General features: G+C 56.4%; 1 protein-coding gene across 15 annotated transcripts in view; it reads left to right on the top strand.

Annotated features, from left to right (window-relative positions):
* Positions 1-25,281, top strand: part of MACF1 (microtubule actin crosslinking factor 1) — a 141,106-nt gene that overhangs the window by 92,159 nt on the left and 23,666 nt on the right. For 8 of the 15 annotated variants that reach the window (XM_054223602.1, XM_054223600.1, XM_054223596.1 and 5 more), the window contains exons 58-70: positions 14,899-15,060; positions 15,207-15,377; positions 16,334-16,500; positions 17,331-17,490; positions 17,924-18,250; positions 18,908-18,992; positions 19,952-20,193; positions 20,331-20,537; positions 21,693-21,812; positions 22,911-23,018; positions 23,370-23,588; positions 24,195-24,398; positions 25,183-25,191. In XM_054223602.1, coding sequence (XP_054079577.1) covers positions 14,899-15,060; positions 15,207-15,377; positions 16,334-16,500; positions 17,331-17,490; positions 17,924-18,250; positions 18,908-18,992; positions 19,952-20,193; positions 20,331-20,537; positions 21,693-21,812; positions 22,911-23,018; positions 23,370-23,588; positions 24,195-24,398; positions 25,183-25,191 — 2,181 coding nt within the window. The remainder of the gene's footprint in view (positions 1-14,898; positions 15,061-15,206; positions 15,378-16,333; positions 16,501-17,330; positions 17,491-17,923; positions 18,251-18,907; positions 18,993-19,951; positions 20,194-20,330; positions 20,538-21,692; positions 21,813-22,910; positions 23,019-23,369; positions 23,589-24,194; positions 24,399-25,182; positions 25,192-25,281) is intronic. The other 7 variants (XM_054223607.1, XM_054223605.1, XM_054223594.1 and 4 more) reach the window with 1 other exon arrangement.

Here is a 25,281-nt window from a genome sequence, read left to right as displayed (position 1 = left end):
AATTGTGCAACACAGTGAGGTCGGGCACTGCTCCTTCGCGCCAATAAAGGTTTTATGCTGGAGGATGGAGCCAGGGGGAGAATCCCTAGCAGCGATAACTGAAGCCGCTCTCCCATTTTATTTTAGAGCAGGTCGAGTTGTCCAGGGCCCACGGAGCCCTCGTGCCTCCAGCACCCTCTTTGTCTGCTTAAATAAAAAAATAGCAGGAAAGAAATCCCAGGAGGCGTGATGCAGTGAGTGAGTAAAGCCCTAAACAGCATTAGTCATCTCGCCGTTCAGATGCCACTCTGTCTAATCCTGCTCCAGGTCCTCCCCACTTCACCCTAAGTAAAAGCAGCAATTAGCGGGCGCTCGTTGCGAGCCTGCGCGCGCTCCCGCGCCCTCCCCGCCGCTGCCCCCCTTCGCGGTGGCTTTCTTCGGCGCTCTATTTATGACTCTCTTAATTCCCCCAACCTCTGAAAGGGGGACGGCACTATCAGAAATGCTGCTGCTGCTAATTAACCGTTTGCCTCATGTCCCTGGGTTTCTCCCAGGTGCTGCTGCCCACGGCTGCCGCTTTTTGGGCGAGGGGGCTGTGGTGGCACACGGCCTTGGGGGTACACGGGAGCTCCTGGGCATCGCATCCCCCGCGGGAGCTGTTGTTACTACACGGGGCACCAGTGGCAGAGGGGGATGCGGGACGGGGACTCGGCTGCCCGTGCAGGGTTTCACCGTGGTTATTTTGCAGGAGGACTGAAATGGGTGGTTTTTTCCACAGAAGTTTGTCCCATTTGCGTTTGCAGAGTGCGCTCCTTGTCGGGCTGGGGACAAGTGTGGTCCCCAATAGCCCAAGTAGCGGTTTGTGCCCTTCCTTTGTAAGATGGGTGTATCTTAAGGGTCTTTTCCAACCTAAATGATTCTGTGATTCTTCCTCCGGGACCTGCTCCGCTCCTGCCGCTGCGGAGCCGCTCGTGAGGATGAGTGGAGGAAAACCAGCATCCCACCTTGGGATCACAGGGCTGAACTGAAAAGCAGGAACGAATCCATGTGCCGATGAGGCGAGGTATTTACACCAAAGCGTTTACACTCAAAGCCTTAATTTCTCGAGACAGCGCATTAGCCACCACTAGCAGGCATGTGTTCTCGCAGGTGATGCCCAAACACCTGTCCTGGGTCTCCGGGGAGGCTTTTTTGGTAACTCTGCACCCACTGCTATAGCTGCAGACCCCAGAGCTGGGGGTGCATCACTGGCGGGGGCCTCGGGGGTGGGTGGGAGAGGGGAGGTGGGTTTCTGGGATGGGATGGGGCAGGGAAGCGACACTTTGCCACTTGCTGTGCCCCAGCCTGGCCGAGGGTATTTTTAACCCTTCTGTGCCCCCGGAGGAATGCGTGCGGCTCCCGACAGTCGTCCAGTTGGGAGCAGCTGGGTGGGACTGGGTTGGGAGCGGGGACAGGCTGCACCACCGTGTCTTCTCGTTGAACACTTTCCAGACCTACTTAAAGTATCTCTGGCTAGTATTTTCAGCATCAGCAACACACGCAAAAATGCCTCCTCTCTGACAGCTGTTAAGCTGCCTTAAAGGCACCATCTCCCCTCGTTGGAGAGGAGGATGATAAATGGGGGGTGATAAGCGCGGGCTGTGCCGGGGCTGTCACCGAAGCCGGCTGGGGCGGGTGGCCCGGGCAGAGCTGCAGAGCCTCGGCGGTGTTGGCTGCACTTCCAACCTGGTCGTCTGGGGGTGTTGTAAATAAACATGTTTGCACAAGAGGCTCTTGAGCACGAGTGGCCCCTGCAGCTTCCTCGTTCCTTGGAAATAAATAAAGAAGGGAAGAGCAAAGGCACCCCCGGAGCTCTGAAGGGAGCCTCGCCGGTGTGTGCTTCTTCATCGTTGAGGCACCGATGGGTTTTGACCTTGACTTGTCAGCGACAGGCGGAGGCACAGGCACTTCCCTGATCCCCAGTGAGCCCAGAACAACATTGAGTTAATCCAAGAGCTGCTGAGAGCCACCCATTCATAGCGAGGCTTTTTTTTTTTTTTTTTAACTTTTCTTGACTGTAAAACAATTGGGCTGTGATCAAACAGTCCCTTTCAGGTGCCGGCTTGGGCCGCTGCCTCCAAAGCCACCCACTTGCAGATGCTTCGGTGATCCTGCCAGGTCTCCGCTGGGGGAGACGGCCGTAGGAATGTCCTCTCACAGGAGCGCTCGTTAGCTGGTGGTGGTGACACTTCGCAGTGTTTCGAGGAGATGCTAAAAATACCGGCTCTGCATAAGGCCGGGAGAGCTGAGGATCTGAGGGAGGAGGAGATGGGAAGCTTTTTGTCTGCAAGGGCTGGGCAGAGGAGGGAGAGGAGCCCGGCGGGACGCGGCCATGGAGGGGGGATCCATGGGGAAGTGCGTGGTGGAGCGAGCACGGGACTTTCCCATCACCCGCAGCATCCCAGCGAGTCACCGTTGGCCACCGGAGAAGGGAGTGACTGTGGCCACTGGCTCTGGAGCAGACGGGGGCTTCTCTGGGGAAGGGCTCGGGCTGGGATTAGTCACCGCAGCGTCTCAAGAACAATTGCCAATTCTTCTGGCGAAGGAGTGGTTTAAAATGTCTCCCATCCAGAGGATTCTCTGGGTGATAATGCACTTACCTCACTTCCTAAAGAGCCTCCAGAGCAGTTTATTAATCACCCCCTCCCTCGGATCTCCCTGCTGTCCCCCGTTACTCTGAGACCGGGTGAGGAGCGGCTTCAGCGGTTTTCCATTTCCCCGGGCTGGGCAGGGGGGTGGCAGCATTGTGCCCACGGGTGCTGGGACACTGGCATCATGCAGCGGGATGGCCGGGGAGCCCAGGGTGCTCCATCCACCCTCGTGTAGCACCAGAGCAAAGCCTGACAGGCACGGAGCGGGATTTGCAGGAAAACTGGGGAGAAGAGGACAAAAATGGGCATTTCTGGAGGTTGTACCTCCTGTGCCCAGCTAAGCCCCCAGCCCCAAGGACCCACCACCCCGTATGCTCTACCCTTCGCTCTCAGTCCCAGCCTGGGTTACTCCTGGGCTGTTCCGGGGTGCTCTGTGTGCGCAGACGGGGTCCCAGGCTCCACAGCAATCGAGCACCGAATGCCACGGTGTGGGGCTGTGCCTCAGCGCTGCCGTAACACAAGGGCTCCAGGCTTTATTCAGGAGAATTATTTATACCAACATCTATATTAGCTGCCTTGCAGGGAAAGTGCTATGGTGCAGCTCCTGCAGCCTCGGAAAAATAAAATAAATTTAAAAATGCAGTGCTCCCTGCATCTGTACATCCAAACTGCAGAACATTTCTCTGCGAGTTTGGTTTTTAAACACTTTCTAAAACTTTTCCAGTGGAGGTGCTGACCCTTATGGAGCCAACCGAGATTACCTCCCACAGCCCTGCAGAGTAAAGTCCCGAATTAACAGGCTACAGGTTGCAAATCACTGATGGAAAGGCTTCCTGCATCACCCACAGCCTCCGAAGAGAGGGTTTGCATGGTGGCAGCGGCCTGACATGAAATCGGTTGGAAGTCAGCTGTAAGGCGCAGGGATGAGGGAGCCCCCGGCCCGGCACGGTGGGATGGGATTAGCCCGAGTGCTGTTGGATCAGGCTGGGAGCTCAGGGCTTGCCCACGCGACGCCGAAGCAGCCATCACAAAGATTTGGCAAAAGGAGCGCGTTTAGGAGAGCAACAGCACTGAAAGGGAGATAAAGAAAACCCTCAGACCTTCCCACAATTGCAGCAAAGGCTTTAAAAAACGTGAATCCTCCAGTAAAAATCCCAGCGAAACCTAAAAAGCGGTTTCTAAGGCAGATTTTGGGTGTGCGTGATTTGGCTTTGTGCTTTTATGGCGGTGTCTGGGGGAGGCTGAAACCCACCATCGGGCTGGAGGCACTTGGGTTTGTCCCCTCTGCCTTCCTTGGACATGCCACCGTGTCCCAACCCAGCGGTCCCTCCTGCTGCCACCGGCTCGGTGACCCTCACGCAGTCAGATATGGGGGACACGGTGACCCTCATGGAGCCAGACCTGGAGACGTGGGGGACAAGGTCAGCAAGACCTGTAGGGACAAAGCTCATGGTGCAAAGGCAGGAGCTGCCCTGCCTGGGCTGGGCTGGGCGAGCGGGTGCTGCACTGCCCAGGGCAGGAGGGCACCAAGGTGAAGATTAAAGGAGCTTTGAGGATGAAGGAGGCCCTTGGTTGTACCTTGGGCTCATTAGTGACGTGTCCATCAGAGATCTTGAGCTGTCTCTGGGCTCTCTTGCTTGTCACATAATGCAGGTCCCTCATTTCCAGCTGCTGAGATGCATTAAAAGAAAGCTAAAAATATATTAGTTTCCAAATACTGCTTTCCCATGTAAACAGTGGCGGCAGCGGCGGGCAGGATGTAATGCAGTCGTAAACAGGGTGACATCACCCGTGACGGGGAAGGCACGCGTCCTCGCGCTCCGGGGCCGGTGGCCATATGAGGAAAGCTTGAAACCTACAGATCCAGGAGATAAATGGGGATGCTCCTACTTGGAGCAAGCCTGGAAAAACCTCCGAGCGGGTTTTAGCTGGGGATCTTTATCTGCAGGACATGGCCGTCGGATGGTGCGTGGTGGCTCTGGGTGACAAGCGGGGCTGGGCTGGGTGACGGCCCTTAATAGAGCTGTTTGGTCCTTGCCCCATGGTGAGTTGGCTGCTGGAGCACGGGCACCCCAGTGCCCAAGCCATGGTCCCCAACTTGGGTTTGGCCAAAATGTACTGGTAACGGAGCAGGCGAGAGGAGGTTTGGTGACTGAAGAGAAGCCAGATGAAGGGTCCTGTGGTCCGTTCTGCCCATCGCCACCACGCCGCAGGTCCGATAAGCTGCCAAGTGAGCAGACGTGCTCTCCCGAGCTCGGAGCTGTGGCTCTGAAGCTCTCTCAGCCCTTTATTTCAGTCCCAGCGCTTGCTGTTGGCAGGGCTCCACATGGCGGAGCCACTCAGAGACACCCAAAAGGATAAAAATTCAGCCAGGACCTTCACGTCCTGCCCTGTCCTTCCCTCGCACCAACGCAAAGCTCGAGCAAAGCCCTGAAGTTGCAATTCCCAGCACCCTTCGGCTTCTGTCCCCATCACTGGGGTGGCACTTGGTGGCTTAAAGCCATGACTTGGGGAACCTGCAAGAGCTCTGGCTGGGATCTTCGGGCCAGGCACAGCAGGTTTTTAATTGGCTTTAGTACTTGCCGAATATCTTCCTAATGGTTTTAGAGACGGGGTGGGGGGGGATGTGTTGGAGGAAGACTTGGCTTGCTTCTGGCACGTGACTCGGTGAGGAAATGGGAAAAGAATTTCTGGCTGTGAAACGCAGCTCCACGTCGAGATCGTTCCTTCTTCGCAGTGGAACAAAAAGCCTCCTGCGCCCCAGCCCGGATGCCTGGGATTCCTTATGGAGGGGCCCCGGAGCAGTAACGGTCCTGCTCCGCCAGCTCCCAGCCAAGGTGGTAGCAGGGGAGCCGGGGGCAGCTTTGCCGGAGCACTGGCACGGCGTGGCTGTCCTTCTCGTGTTGTTTCAGCTGCGCTGGATTAATAACATGGCCTGAGAGCTGGGGTGTCCCCCACCAAGTATAAAAATCTGGGCTTTGGGACACTCTTGCAGCGCTGGCAGCCAGGGCCGGAGGAGGCTGCGGGGCCAGCCCTCACCATCCGTCTGTCCCTCCAGGAGGGCTCAGGGGGACGTGGAGCGGACAGCCGTGGATGGGCAAAGGGGGTCCTGGGGGCTGCAGTGTGGGGATGCTGGGGGGGCTGCTCCTTCACCCCTCCCAGGTGACCTCTTTTCCTCCTCCGTCTCTTTTCCTTGGTCATATTTAATGATGGAAATAAGAAAAGGGGTTTCCAAAGATTTCGCGATGTGCAACCAGCCCTGCCAAGCACTTCAGGCCATTTAATGGGTGTTTCTCGTCCATAGCCCTGAACCCTTGCCTTCCACAAAATGTCCTTTTCCATCTCTCTGAAGGGAAAAAACCCCTTTGGGAATGCAGTGCTGGAGCTGCTGCATGTACAGTCGGGGACGGGGCACGTGGGGACCCTGAGGGCTTGGGGACGGGGACGCCAGGCTCCCACCGCAGCCGTGCCATGACCTTGGCCAAGGCCCAGTGTTTCCGGAGCCAGCAGGCACCTGCAGCGCATCCAAAAAAATCAGGCTTTTCATCTCTCCCTTGGCTTCAACCTCTGGGCTGTAACATGGCCATGGCCAGGCAGGAAGATGCAGCTGGTGGCCACCATCTCCCGGCACTAGCAATATTGGGGTACACGGTGCACGCTTTGATGTATAAAGCACCTGCCTCCCGTGTTTTCATCCCGACGCTGTCATTCCTGCCCGGAGTAGCAGGCAGGGCGGCTGGTGGGGTGGGTTGTTGCCTGGAGATGCGTGGAGGCTGTTCCAAGCCCTCCTGTTTTCTCTCCCAAGTCTGTGACTTCCCTCAGCATCACTTCGCAGCAGTGATTCATGCGCCCAGGCTGCCTCCCTCTCCCAGCCCCGCAGCAGCCGCTCTAAATGGCCCCCCATCTCTGAAATCCAAGGGCCGGGGGGGTTAAAAAGAGGGTGATAGGGTGGGGGGAGAGCGATGCTGGCCCAAGGTTGGGGCTGTAATAATTTGTTTCTAGGGAAAGGCGCCAGCGAGCCGTGCCAGTGGGAAGTTGTGGGTGGGTTTTTGGGGAGTGCTGGCAGAGTGATGCAGCTTCGTGGAAAAAAAAGGCAAAAGAATGGTACTTTGGGGTTTTGAGGTGGTGGGTTGTTTTTTTCGGTGATTTAATAACTCGGTTCTTTGTGCAGGGGTGGGCGTGAGGGGGACCCGGGGGAGGGGGAAGGATGGCCAGGTCCCCTCCCAGCGCGGGGAGACGCCGGATGGGGGGGAAAACCCGGGGCCGGGGGCGGACAAAGGGCCGGGGGAGCGGGGCCGGTGCGCGGGGGGAGCCGGAGCCGCCGCCGCCGCCGAGCCAGGGCGTTGCTGCTCTTTGTCGGGGGCTGCCGCCTCCCCCCGGAGGAGGGGCCAGCCCCGGCGGGGCGGGGAAGGGGGCAGCCCCGGGGCTGCCGCCGGCCGCGGAGACCCCCCCCCCCCGGCACCTCCTCTCCACCACCCCTCCGTGTCGGGCTCCGGTATCCCGGTGCCGGTGATGGGGGGGGATCGGGGAGGGGGTGGAAGGGCCCGCGGCGGTCGGGGAGGGGGCGGCCCCCGCTTGCTCCCGCCCCGCTCCGCCCCGCGGTGCCGCCCCCGCCTCCCCCCCGCCCTCCGCCGGGGCTGGCAGCTCCGCGGGAGCCCGGTGCTGCTGGCGGCGGCGGCGGGGCCGGGGCGTGCGGCGGCCTGCGCGGCTCGGCCTTTTGTTCCGCCGGCGGGAAGGAGAACGGGCGGCGGCGGAGGAGGAGGAGGAGGAGGAGGAGAAGGAGGAGGAGGAGGAGGAGGAGGAAGGCGGCAGCAGCAGCAGCAGCAGCAGCCCGGGCGCGCCATGCATCCCGCCGCGCCGGCCGGGGGCTGCCCGCGGGGGCGACGCGGACCCCCCCGCCCCCGGCCCGGCCGCTGAGCCGCGCACGGAGGGGGGGTGGGGGGGGAGCGCGGCGGGGAAGGGGAGGGCGGCCCCGCTGTCTCTGTGTCTGTCCGTGTGTCCCCTCTCGCCGCGGCCACCGGCCCTCGCGCCCTCCTCGCCGCCCCCCCGCCATGGCCGGGCCGCCCGGTGGCGCGGAGCCGCCGCAGCCCGACACCGGCCGCCGGGAAAGTTAGTGCGAGAGGGGCCGGGAGGAGGAGGAAGAAGCAGCAGCAGCAGCAGCCTCCGGTCGTGGCTGCTCACCGTTTTCCCCCGTCGGCTCCCGGCAACTTGGGGGATTTCGTGCCGCTCCGTCCCCTTTGCCATTTTTGGATGCGTTTTCCAGCCAATTTTTTTTTTTTTCTTGGGGAGAAAGAGAAAAAAAAAAAAAAGCGCCGAGACCCAGCAGCCTTCCTCCACCGCTGCAGGACTCCGCGGCGGGCCCCGAGTGCCGCACGGCAACCGGCTGGATTTTGGGGGGGTTCGGTGGCTGTCGGTGACCCCAAGCATCGCGGCGGGGTGACGGAACAACAATGCCATCATGTTTTGGAGACAGGAAACCTCTGAGTTCGCCCTGAATGAAGAACTTCCTGTGTTTAAACTTGCACGAATATCCGCTGACAAGCTCAGTTCAAATGAAAACACGAGAGTCGGGGGGAGAGGCTAATTCAGACCAGCTGGACTTTTACGGGACTGGGAGCTGGGCAGAAAATGCGAGGAGCCGCTCGCCGCTTGGGCTGCGATACGTGAGCAGCCGGGACAAGCAGTGCCTTTGTTATTAAAAAAGGACGGACGGGATAATTTAAGAGCTTCGAACTCTTGTGCTGTTTCGGTCGCAAACGGCGCTTGGGAATATTTTATCAAAGCTGCCGGATTTGGATGGTTTTTGCTGATGGATGGGGGTTTTTTTAGGGGTGTCGGGGGGATGAGATGGGTTGTTGCATTGCTCGGGACAGCCAGTCGGGCTGCTGAGCGCACCCTCCCGTCCCTGTAGCATCGCTGCTTTGGGATTCGGGTCTGCCACGGCGGATTTGGGACCTGCTGGCCCTGTGATGCTTCCTGCGGTGGCGGGCGAAAGGTTGCCGGGGCAGTTTCGTCATCCGTAAGGACGAGAGCATGGGCAAACCACTGAGCCGGCCAGACTGTTTACGGCAGAACCGCACTTGCCTGGGGAAGGGTGAGGAGGAGGATGGTTATATAGAGGATTGCTACGTGCCCCAGAGGTCGATATACGACACAATGAGAATTAACGAGCAAATCGATCAGGGATCGAAGCTCAACCAGCTTTCCAAGAGCACCCTCGGCAAGGGGGACAGCAGCACCATATCCAGCAACGGGACCCTGGGAGCTGCCAATGTCTTTGAGTCCCGGGCACCAGAAACGAAGAAGTTGGACGAGCGAGTCATCTTTGATGCGCTGAAGCTCAGCAGCGACGTCTCCAAACCAGCGCCAGCTCCACCAAGGAGACGACCAAACCCCGAGAGGAAGGAGAATGTCAACCGTCGGTCGTGGAAATCATTCATGCCACCGAACTTCACTGAATTTGCAGAAAGGATGGGGGCTTCGCTGAGCGAGGTGTCGGAAGCAGGTGCCTCCAACCCTTCCCTGCGGGATAAGCGGGAGTCGAGTGCCATGCTCACTGAGTGCCCGGGCCAGCCTGACCACGGCGAGCCCATGTCCGAGTCTCTCACCTTGGAGCATGTATCCAAGTCATCCGGCACTTCAGAGGCTCTGACAGCCAAGCAGTTCGGCGCAGATGGCTACGGCGGTCCCCGGGATGAGCGACAGGCCCTGCTGAATGCCAGTGATGGCCGCGGTCATGCTGGGGACCTGGCCAGGGCTCGCCGGCTCCCCAGTGCCACCTGGCCACGAGCCAGGAAGAATTTCATCAAGGGAAGCCTCAGCGATGGGCACCAGGAGACCCTGGAGGCCTCCGAGTCGGACTGTACGGTGGAGAACGTCAACCTCTCTCCGTGCCTTAGCGAAGAGCTGCTGGATGCGGGACTGGATATTCTCATCACCTCCAATCTCAGGGAGAAAACGGAGTCTGAGCTGAGATTTGAGGAGGACGAGCGCTGGGTGATGATGGAGGAGTGGGAGGAAGCAACGCTGTCAGAGAGAGGAAAGGCTGTTCTGGTGGCAGAGGAGAAGAAGAGCTGTTGCTTGGCAGATATTTCTGAAGAAAGGGAACAATGTGCTGCTCCAGCGGATGGCTTTGCCCCCAGCCTGGGGACCTCCCGGTCCTGCGCGTCCCCCGGGGGTGCCGGCAGTGCATGCTGTACCGAGGACGTGGCGGTGCAGTGCGAGGCTGAGGACTTTGCTCCGGGTTCGGAGCGCTCGCCCAGCCCTGCGGACCCTGAGTTGTCTGACACGGACTCAGTGCAGATGTTCCTAGAGCTGGAAGAGCAGTGCCTGAATGAGGATGAGGGCGATGGGGCCGTCCCCAGCTGCCCGGAGGTTCAGGTCTCCCCGATGGACTCAGAGGGGCTGGACCCAGATTTGGCCAAACTGGCCGGGGCACCAGTCAAAGCATGTCAGCTCAGGGGCCCTTTGGACATCAGCGCTTCCGACTCTGCCGTGGTGTCGGATCTGGAGGACTTTGATGTCACCTGCAGCTCGCAGGTGCTGAGCATGCTGGAGCCGGCGACAGAGCCCTTCTCAGAAAGGGACACCTCAGCCGTCACCCCGACAGACTCGGATGGAGGGGCCTCACCCAGCCCCATGGCCACAGCAGGGCCAGGCTCCCTCCAGCAGTGCTCTCCGGCACCAGTGGAGGAGGATGAACCTGACCTGCTGGTGGACCCGGAGCTCCTGGAGAGTTGTGTGGTGGCCGTGCTGGTGGCTGGTGGGATACCATCTCCTGAGACAGGCTCATATCCAGCTTCTTGCTTTGAGGGAGCTGGTTACCCCAGCGCTCCAGTGGGGTGGGGTAAAGATAACCAAGACTTGTTGGTCCCTGATGGTGAAGTATTGCAGCTTCCCGAGGACGCCTGTCCTGGCCAAGTGTCCCGGGCTGGGATGTCCCCCTGCCAGCTCCCAGCTCCTGACACAATGGTGGAGGAGCTGGGGTCTCCCCCGCAGCACAGCGAGGCCAGTATTGAGGGGACGGATCTGTTTGGGACCCATCACCTTCTGCCTAGAAGGACTGAACTTGCCAACTGGGAAGTCCCAGAACTGGTTTCTGAGGATGAAGCCACAGATTTGGGATCAGAGAGTGATGGAGCTGAGGGCCAGGCTCATCCAGCAGAAAGTGGGGATGCTCATTCTGATTCTCTGCCACCTTTCCATGCCGGCTCTGCGTCAGAGCTGGGCTCAGAGCCTCCGGTGATGTCCCCAGCACCTGTTGAGGACCTCCCATGGGAAGAAGTTCCTGTGGGCCAGGGCCTGGCTCTGGAAGGGGCTGCCCATGCCGAGGGGTCCCCTGTGGAGGTGGCTGTCACACATGGGGAGGCACCAGCAGCCATCCTGCAGCCAGGAGACCTGGACTTGCTTTTTGCCAGCAGCTGGGAGGACCGGCCGGTGGCACAGTGCCATACCGTGGTGCTGGGTGAGGGGGTCTCACGTGCTGCCAGCCCAGCCGCCCCAGAAGACCTTCCCTGCACATCGCCCGTTGTGGGGCACCCTGCTACCGATGCCATGCCATGGGATGTCGGGGGGCTCTCTGCTCCAGCCGACCTGCCAGCACGAGGAGATGTGGCTGTCCCAGAACCCCAGGCTCAGGAGACATCACCAGCCACTGGGGATCCTACCATGGATGCTGAGGAACTGTCTATCGAGCACCTACCTCCAGATGCCACCACTACTGCCATGCCCTTGGTGGTGGAAGAGCTTCTGGATGCCCCACCACCATTTGCTGATGTGCCTCTTGCCACTGTGCCACCACAAGCGGCCGACCCGTTTGTCTCCGGTGTCAGGGATCTCGGTGGTGGCCCTGCACCACTGACAGCAGGGGGGCCAGCAGTGGCCTTGGGGGATACAGATGGCTGTACCAACATGGTTGTGCTGCCCATCCTGGAGCCCCTATCCACCGAAGCGCTGGCTTTGGAGGATGACCCCATTGTGACAGCACCTGCAGCAGAGGTGGCAGCTTGGGACAGTGCCTCTGTGCCACTGGGCTTGGAGGGTCCCCTCTCTGCCTTCCCACCCCCCTGGGAGGGTCCCACCACCCCAGAGTTGCTGGGTGCACCCTCCGCCGCGGCACCCACCGCACAAACCCTCCCTGGGGCCGTGCTGGGGGACACCCTCTGTCCCCCCAGCCCCGGGGGTGCCCCTTCCCCGACACCCGGCGAGGGAGAGGTGCCCGCGGGCACGGAGGGACCTCCTGGCACCGCTCTCGTTGCAGAAGGGCCTCCTGCTCTACCAGATGGATTCGTTCCAGATAACGAGGTATTTGTGGCTCAGGCGCAGAAATCACTTTATTTTGCACTTGAGGGGTGGGTGGGAGATGGGAGCCTGCTCTGTAACGCATGGCCACGGGGCTCAGGCTTTCAAACAGCCTTCTCTCTCCTAGTTTGGCTTGAATTTGGCAGGCAAAAAGTTTCGGGGGGTTTGTGGGGTGAATTGCGCATTTTTATAAGTAGGAGAGGCAAAAGACTGTCGCTGCTTGATGACCTAAACTATTGTCTTAAACTTTTTCGGCTTATTAAAGTATGTTATGGTCACTCAGATGTAAATCACAGACTTCAGAACAACCTTCTCGCCAGATCTTGGCGGGGTGCTTCCCGTCTTTGAAGCAGAAAATGTATCAGAAGAGAGAATCCTGTAAAACAAGTTAAGTGCGAATAATTCCTGTCCAGTGCGGTCACCACTTTCTGTAGCTTTTTAAGCGAGCCATGAGGTGCTGAGGCTCTGAACGCGCGTGGGAAGGGGCTCAAATTCTCTCTGGCATTTGGGGATTTGCTTTCCCGTGCTGTGCTAGTGGCTTTCTCCTGGAGAGACCTCGGTGGTGGAGTTCCCACAGCCGAGCGCTGATTTACTGCCATCTGGATTAGGAGAAATATCACTAAGGAGACATCAGAAGTTAGTCAGCGCCGAAAATCCCGATTCGGTAGCAATTACTCATCCTTTGGGCCGTGCCAGGCGTTTGAGAAATGCACGTGGAGGGGCTTGGCGAGGTGCTTTTGCATTGGGGGAGCCACGTGAGCGCGGGCTGGGGCACCCGGTGGGGACCTTGGCGAGGAAGAGGAGCCGTTGGGTTCTTGCCTTTTTATGTCTGTTGTCTGAAATTCGCTGCTTTGGTGTCAGGGTGTCCTTGCTGGTGGGACCCTTATTTTGCCTGTGGCACCTCTGATGGGTAACCCCATAAATCTTCCCCTTCCTCAAACGCTGATGAAGGTGTTGGCAGCTCCGGGTCTGCACCGGGGCAGTGCCGGTTCTTCTCTTCCCCAGCGCGGGGCCGGGCTCTGCGTTCAGCAGCAGTGGGGTTAAGGAGGGAGATGAGGGAAGCAGAAAGCGAGGGGATGCTTTGGGAAGTGTTTCTGGGAGCCAGGAGGAGGAGGAGTGGTGGAGCAGATCTCCTTCTGCTCGCCAAGTTGTCTGTCCAGCCGCTTCGCCTGGGCAGGACACCTCGCTCTGCGCCTTTCCCTGCCCAGCAAAGGGTGTACCTTCAATATTTGTTTCAAAGCTGAGTCACCGCCAGGTTAATGAACTTAAATCGCTGGGATCTTTCACGAGCAGAGGAAAAACAAGCGTGTTCGACATGCTCGCTCCTCAGGCCATTAGTGTGATTATCTTTTTATAATAAGCTCTGGTGGCTGTGCCGATTCCTGCGTTGCGGGGACCGTGGTCTGACGGCCGGGTTTTCTGCGGGGCTCCCTCCCTGCCCGTCTGCTTCGAATCCCCGGAGTTTGTTTTCGCAGCGTGCGGAGGGCTCGGCCCCAGCCCGACGTGCCAGACTTATCAGCCTGGTCCTTTCGTGGGTTTGGCTGCTCTAACAGCCAACTCCATCTATAAACAGTAACCGGAGAAGCGGCCAGGGAATCAGTGATTTCACGTCACCGTTTAATTCTTGTAACCGTGGCATAATTCTCCCTGAGCAAACAGCTCTGGACAATGTCTGCCCACACACCCTTCGCTTCGTGTCCTGGAGTGGTACCTCCCTGCCCTCCTGTAGTTGAGCTCCGACGGGAAGGAATGGCTTTTTCTTTGAAAACGGGGCAAAGAAAGTTAAGGCAGCCCCTCTCGCTCAGGCTGGGAACTTTTTGTGTGTGTGTTTGGGGGTTTCGGTGTGTTTGGGGGTTTTTTTGCCTGCCCTGTATTCCTTCGGAGGCAAAGCGATTGCCAGGTCCGGGGTGCCATCCATGAGCTTCTGCTCTGCTGGGAGAGTTCTGGCATCCGAGCCGGAATTTTTGGGTGCCGGTGATGTCCGTATATTCTCGGGCGCGTGAGGAGGAGGCATGCTTGAGAAAGCAGGCGGCTGGCTGCCACCCCTCCGCTTTCCAAAGAGAAAATATTGCGACAGGGCCGAGGGCTCCGATCCTGCCCAGCGCTGGGTGCGGGGTGACCCGTGCTCTGGATGGGCTCGTGGCCCAAGGGACCAGGGCAAGCGATGAAGGACTCCGCTCCCTTTTTTGGCGGGACTTTTGCTATTCGCCATGGGGAAGCAGCAGCCTCGTCCCACGGGACCGGGCTGTGCGGCCGCACCAGCAGCGCCGGGGAGGGACGGTGCACGGGTGGTTACAGCAGATCCACGGCTCTGATAAAGAGCGCTTATCTCCTTGGCGGAAACAGGATTTTCCCTGCTGCTTCTCTTTACAATGGGGAGCTTCATTCGCTCTCCTCCCCCTTCCCTATCAAATGGTTTTTGGTTTAAAAAGCTTTTCCCCACAGGATTCCCAGGCAGGACCATGCCAAATATGCGGTGCGGTAAACGACTAGCACATTAATTGCCTGTTGCCTTTGTCTTTCGAAATACAGCTAGCTTCTCGGTGTCTGTAATTTTGTGGTTAACAACACTCATGTGATGTCAGGTCTCCGTTCTCAATAGCATCACTGTGAGAATTGCTTTGGGGTTTTCCCCAGGAGCATTATTTCCCAAGCTGGTGGCTGACCAGAGCCGATGTTCTCATTTCTTCCCCGATTTGCTCTCTTCACCTCCCTCCAGTGCTTGGAAAAAGGGGATTTACCCATTTAAAAGCAGAGGTGGATGCATGTAGCTCCTGAGCTGTGCTCCACACCAGCGAGTGCCTGCGACGTGTTACTGGGTCAAGGCGAGGGAGGAGTTTAGACAAACTTGCACAACTCAAATAAAATCACTGCAAATAGCTACTGCGTCTTCTCTAGAGAAGAAAGCCTGTTGTATCTACTGCCTGACGGAGGGGCTGTAAGAGCAGGGTTATAAATACCTTTTCTCTCACACCCTTCCCATCCCCAGCTGTTCCAGAAGGAGCAAGTGGATCCTCTCCAGCTAAAACTACAGCAAGTCAATGGAGTTGGTCAAGGACTCATACAAAGCGCCGGGAAAAACTGTGACGTCCAAGGGCTGGAGCATGACATGGAAGAAATCAACACCCGCTGGAACACCCTCAACAAGAAGGTGAGAGCGTGGGGAGGGGCTATAACTGGTTTCTCTTGGCCCCGTTGGGGTCTGGTAGAAGAAGGGAGTCACCAACAGGGAACTGTGGCTCCGGCGTCGATGCGTCACCAGCCTGACCGTGCAGTGGGGTTGTGTTTGGGGTGCAGGTGGCCCAAAGAGTTGCTCAGCTGCAAGAGGCCCTGTTGCACTGCGGGAAGTTTCAGGACGCCTTGGAGCCGTTGCTGAGCTGGCTGGCGGACACTGAGGAGCTCATCTCCAACCAGAAACCTCCCTCTGCAGAGTACAAGGTGGTGAAAGCCCAGATCCAGGAGCAGAAGGTGAGCAAGCGCAGGGTAAGGGTTGGCTTGATGGGAGGGGGAGCTCTGGACAGGCAGACAATATTTTGGGGGGTCCGGCTGTAACAGATAAGGCGTATCTGGGACATAGACAAGCCTGCTCCTCTCTTGGTGGCTCTTCTACTGGTTCCCCACATCCTCATGTAATAAACAGGCAGTTCGTTTGCCCGCGCTCGCTATCTCCATCGTCTAAGTCGCCAGCGTTACTTTATTGTCCCACTGCCTCTTGAAGTTTGCTGCTGGTTTTGCTGGTCGGCCGTGTTTTTCCAGCCTTAAGTTTTGTTTGTGCTGCTGGTAATTCTGCTGCGTCAGGAGCAAGCTGGCGTTGTAGGTACCGGTTTGGGTATTTGGACAAAACGAATGTACAAACGGTAAGAAGCGACCCGAGGCGTGCCGGTGTTTGCAGAGATAACAGCCTGGGTCGGCGCCTGCCCCGGCGAGCGGGCGGATGAAAGTTCAAGTGTGGTCATGGTAAAACATTTTAGAAATTAATTCCTACCATGGCTTGATCTGACATCTTGAGACTTTGAAGGGGAAATTTATTTAAAGGGGAAGTTAAAAGACTTGATCTTGATAAGTTTGAAGGGGTGATGGGGAAACCTCTGAAAATTTCTCTGGCACTGAAGTGCTTTGAATCTCTTTTAGGATAGGATAGGATATTTCAGTTGGAATGGACCTACAATGATCGCCCACTCCAACTGCCTGACCACTTCAGGGCTGACCAAAAGTTAAAGGATATTATTATATTATTGTTATTTTTTTTTAACTGGTTTTGATGGCAGAGAGTGTCCCACTGGGCTGACTTTGGTCTCAGCCCCGTGCTTATGATGGTTTTCAGCCACAATTAGAGATCTGATCTCTCCGAGGGCTAGAAGAGGTTCTGCTGATCCCATCTGGTAACTTTTATCCTCCTTTCTTTCACTGCTGATGCACTGAAGCTGCTCCAGCGACTCCTGGATGATCGCAAAGCCACCGTGGAGATGATCCAAGCGGAGGGCGGCAGGATCGCGCAGGCGGCCGAGCCTGCAGATCGGGAGAAGATTGTGGGGCAGCTGGAGAGCCTGGAGCGGCGCTGGGCAGGGCTGCTGGGCAGAGCGGCCGGCAGGTGAGAGGGGGTGTCCGACCGGCCAAAAACCATGGGGCCGGCTTGTCCTGCCATTCACGGTGTCCCAGAGCTTGGGGTTACAACACGTGGGGAGCTGGCGGAGATTTCTCTGCAGCTACATCCTGGAAACATGGAAACAGCTGGAAAACATGAGAAATCAAAGCCTGTTTGGGAGCTGAAGTTGATAGCGGTGGTTTACAATGGCAGGGAAGAGCTCAGATTAAATAAATTCCCTGCAGGGGATGGATGTTATTTTTATTCCTTTAAACGTTAACATTTAGCTTTAGCAGCAACATCCTGTTGACACCTTTCTGCTGCCTGAATCTCGTTTATGAGTCGCTTGGTGGTACATAAGCTAATATTTGAGGTTATAAAGTCACTCCTGAGTGCCAGATTTGACCCTCCCAGTGTTTTAAATCACCGCCAATTAGATGGACTGTCCATCCAGGACTCGTACAGGTGCTGGGCTGTCTTTGAATAGAAGCTTAGCACCAAGAGCCACCAAGAGCCCAGGCACAAGCTCAGCACGTCGGAGGATCTCCGAGATAGTGATGGGAAAGGAAGAAAAGCAGCACAAAGGGGGAGCCTTTCTGCCACCTTGCCCGGGGGATAAACTGGACCCTAAAGGCACAGCCGCAGAAAAAAGCTTATTTTGCAGTATCTTCACGTTGATTTTAGTGTTTGCCTTCACAGCTTGCCTGACGTGGTGTCTCACCTTGCTCTGAACAAGGCTGCTTTGGTTCCCCCTTCCTCATACTCAAAGCTGCCTCCCCTGTCCCCTGCCTGGCTCCAACAGGAGCTGCTCCATAGTGGTTTATTCCTTACTTTAGGCAGAAGCAGCTGGAGGACATCCTGGTCCTGGCGAAACAGTTCCACGAAACCACGGAGCCCGTGTCGGACTGGCTCTCGGTGACAGAGAAGAAGTTGGCCAACTCGGAGCCCATCGGTACCCAGACTGCCAAAATCCAGCAGCAGATCAGTCGGCACAAGGTAGGATCCATACGGGAGCTGCTGGTGGAGGTGGTTGGTAGCGGGTCCCACTCAGGTGGGTGTTTCTGCCACGGCGAGGGGGGTTTTGGCACGAACAAGTATTGGAGGAGTCATCCCGGCTGCTTTATGGACAGAGAAGGCTGTGAACCCTAACCCACCAGTGTGGGTCAATATTAAACTGATGGCTTTACACCTCTCAACAAATGTATTTGGCTCTGGATAGAAAAACCATTCCTGTTCTTGTGTTTCTCTTTAACCTTTTTTATTTTGATGCTGTTTGCCCATTCATGGGTGGGTTTTGTGTGTCCTTCATTCCTTCAGTTGCATTCATTGTTTCTGTTTTCGCTTTTATGTTGTTGTTTTCTGGGGGTTTTTATCCATTTTTTTCACTCATTTTCCTTTCTGTTGTCCATTTTGTCCTCCCGGCATTCAGGCTCTAGAGGAAGAGATAGAGAGCCACGCGGCCGACGTGTCTCGGGCAGTCGGTGTCGGGCAGTCCCTCTCCTCCCTGAGCTGTGCCGCTGAGCGGAGGCTGCTGGCAGAGAAACTAGACTCTCTGCAGAGCCGCTACGGCGAGGTCCAGGACCGGTGCTGCCGAAAGGCAGCGCTGCTGGATCAGGCGCTGTCTAACGCCAGGCTCTTTGGGGAGGAGGAGGTGGAAGTGCTCAACTGGCTGGCTGAGGTCGAGGACAAGCTCGGCTCGGTATCCGTAAAGGATTACAAACGGGACGTCCTGCAGAAGCAGCATGCCGACCAGCTGGTATTTTCCATTTTCTTCCATGTTTATGTTGTTTATTTTGTTGCATTTGTCTGGTTTTATTTTGGTTTCTGGTCTGCCTTTAATTTTGCAAAGCTTGTTCCGCTGCTGGTTCACTTCTAGGCTCAGAGAAGTGTTAAAGAGATTTCATGTGTTGAAAACAATAATTGTGGCCCCAAAAATGGGTTTCCTGGGGTGGGGGGGGAGAAACTTCAAATGATTCATTTGAACAATGTCTGAGCAAGCTTGGCCACCCCGTGCCTTTAGAAAGCTGGATGCTGTTTCCAAGAATGAGAGCTTGAAAAGCCTGGTGGGCTTCCCGAGCCAGGCTGGCCACCGAGGAAGCCGTCTGCTTCCTCTCCCCGGGGGCCCTGCAAGCTCTTTTCAAGAGTGAGGTTATGCCTAATAAAGGGCAAGTTCTTTGGTAACACACATCCAGTGGGTTGGGATGGGTTTGCTCTAAGGTTTGAGCCTTTGGGTCCCGCAAGTCCCAATAAGTCCCGTAGGAGAAGGGTGACTGGACAAACACCAGATCCACCCAAGCTGTGCACCCTTCCCGTGCTCGGCTGGAGCAGTTCGTGCTCTCCTTTAGCATCTCTGGCCGGCAGGACGCGAGGACCTGCCCTCAGAAAGATAACCCCCATTTGTCTTTCTCTCCAGGCTTTGAACGAGGAAATCGTGAACAGGAAGAAGAACGTGGACCAAGCCATTAGAAACGGGCAAGCTCTCCTGAAGCAAACCACAGGTAACACGAAGATCTGGGCGCACTCTGGCCCATGCCGTGGGTCTGGGAAGCCCCCCATCTGCCACATGGTCTTCCTGGGGAAGTCCATGCTCTGCAGTGATACGTTGTTTGGGAGAGGCTGTTCTCCCTCAGGTCTAATTTCCTTTGGGATACTCCCAAAATTGCATCCAGGCCTGGATGCTGAGCCACAAGCGCTCCAGCTTAATACTTGGTTGTTCTTGGTTATCTCAAGTACCAACCTGGCAGCTCCATGAGCGGGTGATTCCCACCGGCGGCGTGGTGATGCTCAGCGCTGAGCAGCCCTGCAACACGAGGGAGGGTTTTTTCATCGCATCCAGCTGCTAAATCACATGGAAAGAGGTTAAAAATACCCTCAACCCTTTCCTAATATTGCTTTCCCATACTGAGCAGTTGTTGCTGTTGCCACGTGGGTGTGAGTTTATGTTTGTGAGTGGGAAGAAAGGTCGGGGCGATGCATTTCCTTCAGATGTGGTCTGCTCGGAGCAGATGTACAGACCTCTGTCCTTGTGGGAGCCGTGTAGCAGGAAGAGCGATTACAAAGAATTTGGCTTGCAGTTTCTTGTCCTCTCGGAAATAGCAGTAAAGAGTGAACTGGACCTTTTTTTCTTGGAGCTGTGACACGTTAGTTGAGAACTGAGTTGTGGTGGCTTTAGGGCTTGTGGCAAAGCCAGGCTTTGTGGCACGTTTCCATCCTGTTCCAGGGAGGAGGTGGATGTTACGCTGGCTGGTAGAAGATGTCATCTCTGAGAGTAGCTTTCTGGCTGTAAAAACAGGCTGCAAAGTTGATATATATATATACGTATGTAGTTGATATATATATACTGATATAAAGAAAAGTGGGACTGAAATGAGCTATTTAAAATGGGGTGGAATAGGGCAGGTGGCTGCCTAAACCTTCCTGCAGCCCCAGCCCAGCATTGTTCGCTGCTGTCTCGCAGGGGAGGAGGTGTTGCTGATCCAGGAGAAGCTGGATGGAATCAAGACCCGCTACTCGGACATCACGGCCGCCAGCTCCAAGGCGCTGCGCACGCTGGAGCAGGCTCGGCAGCTGGCCACCAAGTTCCAGTCCACGCACGAGGAGCTCACCAGCTGGATGAGCAAAGTGGAGGACGAGCTGGCTTCCAGCGGGGGACAGTCCCCCGCCGGCGAGCAGATACCCCAGTTCCAGCAGAGGCAAAAGGTGGGGGCTGGCAGGGCAGCACTGGGGGGACAGGGGCGCAAGGGTGGGATTTTTGACGTGGCCTCGGGGAGGAGCTGGAGAGGGATGTCACCTGCAGAGTGCTGAGGAGGACACATGTCCGTGGGTGCCTTCCACAGGAGCTGAAGAAGGAGGTGATGGAGCACAGGCTGGTCCTGGACACGGTGAACGAGGTGAGCCGAGCTCTCTTGGAGCTGGTTCCCTGGCGAGCCCGTGAAGGGCTGGATAAACTCGTGTCGGACACCAACGAGCGCTACAAACTGGTCAGCGACACCGTCAAGCAGAGGGTGGAGGAAATCGATGCTGCTATTCAGAGATCTCAACAGGTAATTTAATAAAACCCCGCCGGAGGCTGATGGGTTTTCTTGGGAGAGTGGGAGTGAGCAGCTCGGCACCGCTCCAGCCTGCGCAGCGTGATGGCGGTGGGAGGGATAGCAAGCACGGCCCGGCAGGAGGGACAAATCCCATCAGGAATGGCAGGGGGGTTGGAACAAGATGATCTTTAAGGTCCCTTCCAACCTAAACCATTCTATGAATGCCAAGAAGCGAATGGTCCCCACCAGCGGCGTGTGGCAGCGGGGATGGTTCCTGACCCGTCCCGATGCGCGTGGTTTGGATAGGGGAACTCCAGGCAGCGCCAGGTTATCCCACCTGCAGGCTTTTGCTTGCATGGGTGATGTAGATGTAAAACCAATGACAGGTGACTTTCAGGCTGGGAAAACGTCATCACCTGTTGTGATAGCATGGGGATTTGTTCCAGGCAAACAGTCCTCTTGAAAAAGGTTTGTTCTGCATGGACTGGAAGCTGGGAGCGCTCTGAATAATTGCCCTCACTGGCTTTGAGCGCTGACTCCATGAAGTTGAACGCACAAGGAAAATGATTGTGTAAAATAGGTGTCCCTTTCTTTCCTGGAGCCCCTTTAGGGACTGGCAGGGGCTGGAAGGTCTCCCCGGAGCCTTCTCTTCTCCAGGCTGAACCCCCCCAGCTCTCTCAGCCTGTCCCCACAGCAGAGGGGCTCCAGCCCTCCCAGCATCTCCGGGGCCTCCTCTGGCCCCACTCCAACAGCTCCGTGTCCTCCTGATGTCCCCAGCGCTGGAGGCAGCACTGCAGGGGGGTCTCCCCAGAGCGGAGCAAAGGAGCAGATTCCCCCCCCCTCGTCCCCCTGCCCACGCTGCTGGGAATACAGCCCGGGATGCAGGGGGTTTCTGGGCTGCCAGCGCATGTTGCCGGCCCATGGCCAGCTTTTCATCCCCCAGTAGCCCCAAGTCCTTCTGGGCAGGGCTGCTCTCCATCCCCGGGGTTGCCCCAACCCAGCCTTCTCCTCCCTGCCTCTGCGCAAGCAGGCGAGATGTTCGTCCCCTGCGTCCCGCTGTCCCCACATCCCGCCCGTCCCCATGTCTTCCACCGTCCCCAACTTGCTGTGTGCTCCATCCTGGGTGCCATCGCTAACCGGCGCCGCCCGTCCTCTCCCCTGTGCCAGTACGAGCAGGCGGCCGACGCAGAGCTGGCCTGGGTGGCCGAGACCAATCGGAAGCTGATGGCCCTCGGTCCCATCCGCCTGGAGCAGGACCAGACGACGGCTCAGCTGCAGGTGCAGAAGGTCCGTGCGCAGTCGCTGCTGGGGGACGGGGCGGGCAGCGAGAGGGGACGGGGTCTGGGGGACGGGCTGGGGTTTTTGGGGTGGGCAGCTTTACCCTGGGGTTTGTGATGGTGAGCCCAGAGCACCAGGAGAGACACAACGCTTGTCCTTGGTAAGTAAAAGGGAAAAACCGAGGGAGAGAGAGGATTTAGAGAAACGAAGTGTTTGGCTTCTAAAGGAAAAAGCCTCCTGTCTGTTTGCCGAAACCTTTGCACGGCTGTTGAGGGCTGGATGGGTGCTCTTGCCTGGACTCCCCACGAGAGCTGCTCGTTCCCAAGGCGTTCCCTGTGGCCGCCGGAGCGAGCCCTGTCTGGATATTGCAGGTGCTGGCATGGGAAGGGTTTAGAGAAATGTATATATTGATTAATGAGGGTGCGTTTTACGTTTGCTTTTTGCTCATTGTTCCTTGCAGTGGGGGACTCCTCGCTTCCCTCCCGGCAGCCAGACGTGGAACAAAGAGACTCTGGGTTGTTTTGTTTTTTTTTTTTTTAACATCTTTGAGATGAGCTCATGCCTGAAAGAACGTGCACTTTAAATAAACGGCCCTTTTCTTCTCTTACCAGCCTCGGCAATCAGAGCAGCGTACAGGCTTATTGGATTTTAAAAAAAAAAAAAAAGAAAAATAAGACATTGTTATAAGGGAGGGGGACTGAAACATCAAGCATTAAGTTAAATTGAGCTTGGCTTGGCTTCCCACTGTTGTGGGATCTTGGGAATGGGAAAGTTATTGGTAAGGGGGTTAACGTGTTTGCTAACGAAGGGATGGGGGAGCTTTTGCTCCGGTGAGGGCCCTGGGTGTGGAAGTTGACTGATACCTCATTTTAAGAGCTGTTTTCAGGCCTTTGAAAGAGAGAGGTTGATGTAGATGAGTCATGATAAAAACATGTGTTAATCTGCATTTTCAGCCAGATTTTCAGTGTGCCACAGGACACTTGTGCTGAGTTTTGCATGGTCTCTGCGGCGGCTGGCACAGGCAGGAGGGTCCCGCGGATGGGCTGGGGGGAGAGGTTGGGCTCGGCTCTGATTTCTTTCCTTTCTTTGGACGTTTCCTTTCTGCAGGCTTTTTCCATCGACATTATTCGGCACAAAGACTCTATGGATGAACTGTTCAGCCAGCGCAATGAGATCTTTGGGACGTGTGGGGAGGAACAAAAAGCTGTTCTCCAGGTGAGCCTCCCTCTGCTATTTACTACAACGGGGGGGACAGCGAGGGGAGGGAGGCGAATGCACAGGCAGAAGTAGTTTAAAATTACTCCGTCTTTAGTATTTCCCACCAGTGTTAGCAGAAATCTCTTTACATTTATTACTCTCCTTTATTGCATATTTTTATTGCAGTGTTTGGGGATGGGGGGGGAGGGATAGCGGAGATTTCTGAGGCTGCTTTAATTGGAATTACAGCTTGCGCGCGTGGAAGGCCACCAAAGGCACCTCCTGCTCCTCCAGCTCGCAGCGTGCAGCTGGCGCTTTTCCTGGCCCCTTTTGCACCCCTGGCTGTAACCCCCCTCCCTCTCTTTTTAGGAGAAAACCGAGTCCCTGGTGCAGCAGTACGAAGCCGTCAGCCAGCTCAACTCGGAGCGCTACGCACGCTTGGAGCGCGCCCAGGTCCTGGTCAACCAGTTCTGGGAGACCTACGAGGAGCTGAACCCGTGGATCGAGGAGACACAAACCCTCATCTCCCAGCTGCCCCCCCCGGCCATCGATCACGAGCAGCTCAAGCAGCAGCAGGAGGACATGAGGGTAAGAGGACGCGGCGTTGGCATCTCCTGCACCGTCGGTTCCTCTACTTAAACAGAGACGCAGTTCTCACAGGGGCAAAAGTACCTCTTTTATGATTTTTTTTTATGACTTTTTTTTCCCCGTTCTCTTCTTTTTGGGGATCCTTCCGGTGTAATACAAACGTGCCGTGAGCCTACCATGTGGAAATCACTAGTTACGTTGGAGCACTTCTTACTAAAATACAGATTGCACCCAAGGGAGCCTTGGCTGCCTTTGGATCTCCCGCCTGATTGTGGCAGGGAAAATGGCTTTGTGCTTTTAGGGTAGAAAGCTGCAAAGTGAGTTTTCTCAGTGGTGTCCCCCCTGGGGCCGTGGGGAGGGTGAGGAGCTGGCCGTCTCGGGAAGGGCCCGTGCCGGGCGATGTGCCGGCATGTGCCGAGCCGTGGCCATGTTAGGAAGAGCCGAGTGCCATGTGCGTGGCAGATGCTGGGTCAAGAAATCGGCGGTGCGAGCTCACTACCAGATATGATCACTGCTTTCGGAGTGTTGCGTGAAATAAATAGGCAGCAGCTTTCAATAGATTTCTAAACAAGTTTTTTATTTCCCCCCCCACCTCCTATTTCCTAGCAACTGAGAGAGTCCATTGCTGAGCATAAGCCTCATATTGACAAGCTGCTGAAAATCGGACCACAGCTCAAGGACCTCAACCCCGAGGAAGGGGAGATGGTGCAGAAAAAATACTCGACGGCCGAGGCCATGTATGCCAAAATCAAGGAGGAGGTGTGCCAGCGGGCTCTCGCCCTCGACGAAGCCGTCTCGCAGTCCACCCAGGTACGCTGGGGTGAAAAGAGTCTTCTTATCGCAGTCCCCTAGGGGGAAGCTTTGAAATGTGGTTTTATTCTGAGCGTTACGATCGTAAAAACCCTTTATAAGGCACAGCGTGGTCAGACACCTCCAGGGTAGTTTCCTGCCACTCAGCGCTGGCTGCAAAAGGAGGGGTGAAAGGGTTTGAATCTTGACATAGTAAATAGCGTAATAAATTTTTACAGCCTCAATAATGATGCTCGTTCAAACGGGCTGTTTTGGCATCCACCCAAGGTTGGAAGGGCCCGGAGAGCCTCTTTAAAGAGCTCGGAGAGATAGGTTCCATTTCTGATAAGCTGTGTGTGCAGCGAACGTCCACGGGATCCTTTGTATGGGAGAGTTAACGGTCATCTCCAGGGTCTGGGCATCTCCAGAGAAGGTCGGTGACTGCAGGAGCAGAGATACAAAAGGAAGGGCAGAGACTGTAGGTGCTAAAGTCCAAAAGGGGGTGCAGGGTTTCTGCTGCTGAGGGTTTATGACCCCTAATTTTGTTTCATTTCACCCTGTGTTACCGTAGCACAGTTGGTTTTTGTCATGTCTGGGTGTTTATTTTTTTTTTATTCCTGTATTGTGTAGTCACTTCTCTTGGTTTGCACTTGTATTAACTCCGAGTTTTTCCCCCCACATCCCCCTCCCGTCTCATCTCTCACTCCCATTGTGGAATGTGTTATCTGTGTGTGTTGCTGCCTGTGCCCGTCCTCCCCACATGGTCCCATTTCATTCTTGTGTTGACTGCGTCCCACCATTGCAGATTACGGAGGTAAGCCCCACCACCACACATGGTCATTTACGCTCTTTCTTTGGGCTGATTCTAGTTTACACCCGGACTTTTGTTCCTGGTCCACGCACA

Source organism: Rissa tridactyla, chromosome 18 (genome assembly GCF_028500815.1).
Source record: "Rissa tridactyla isolate bRisTri1 chromosome 18, bRisTri1.patW.cur.20221130, whole genome shotgun sequence".
Lineage (NCBI taxonomy): Eukaryota > Metazoa > Chordata > Aves > Charadriiformes > Laridae > Rissa > Rissa tridactyla.
Note: the sequence above shows the minus strand (reverse complement) of the source record. Positions and strands in the feature narration are given on the sequence as shown.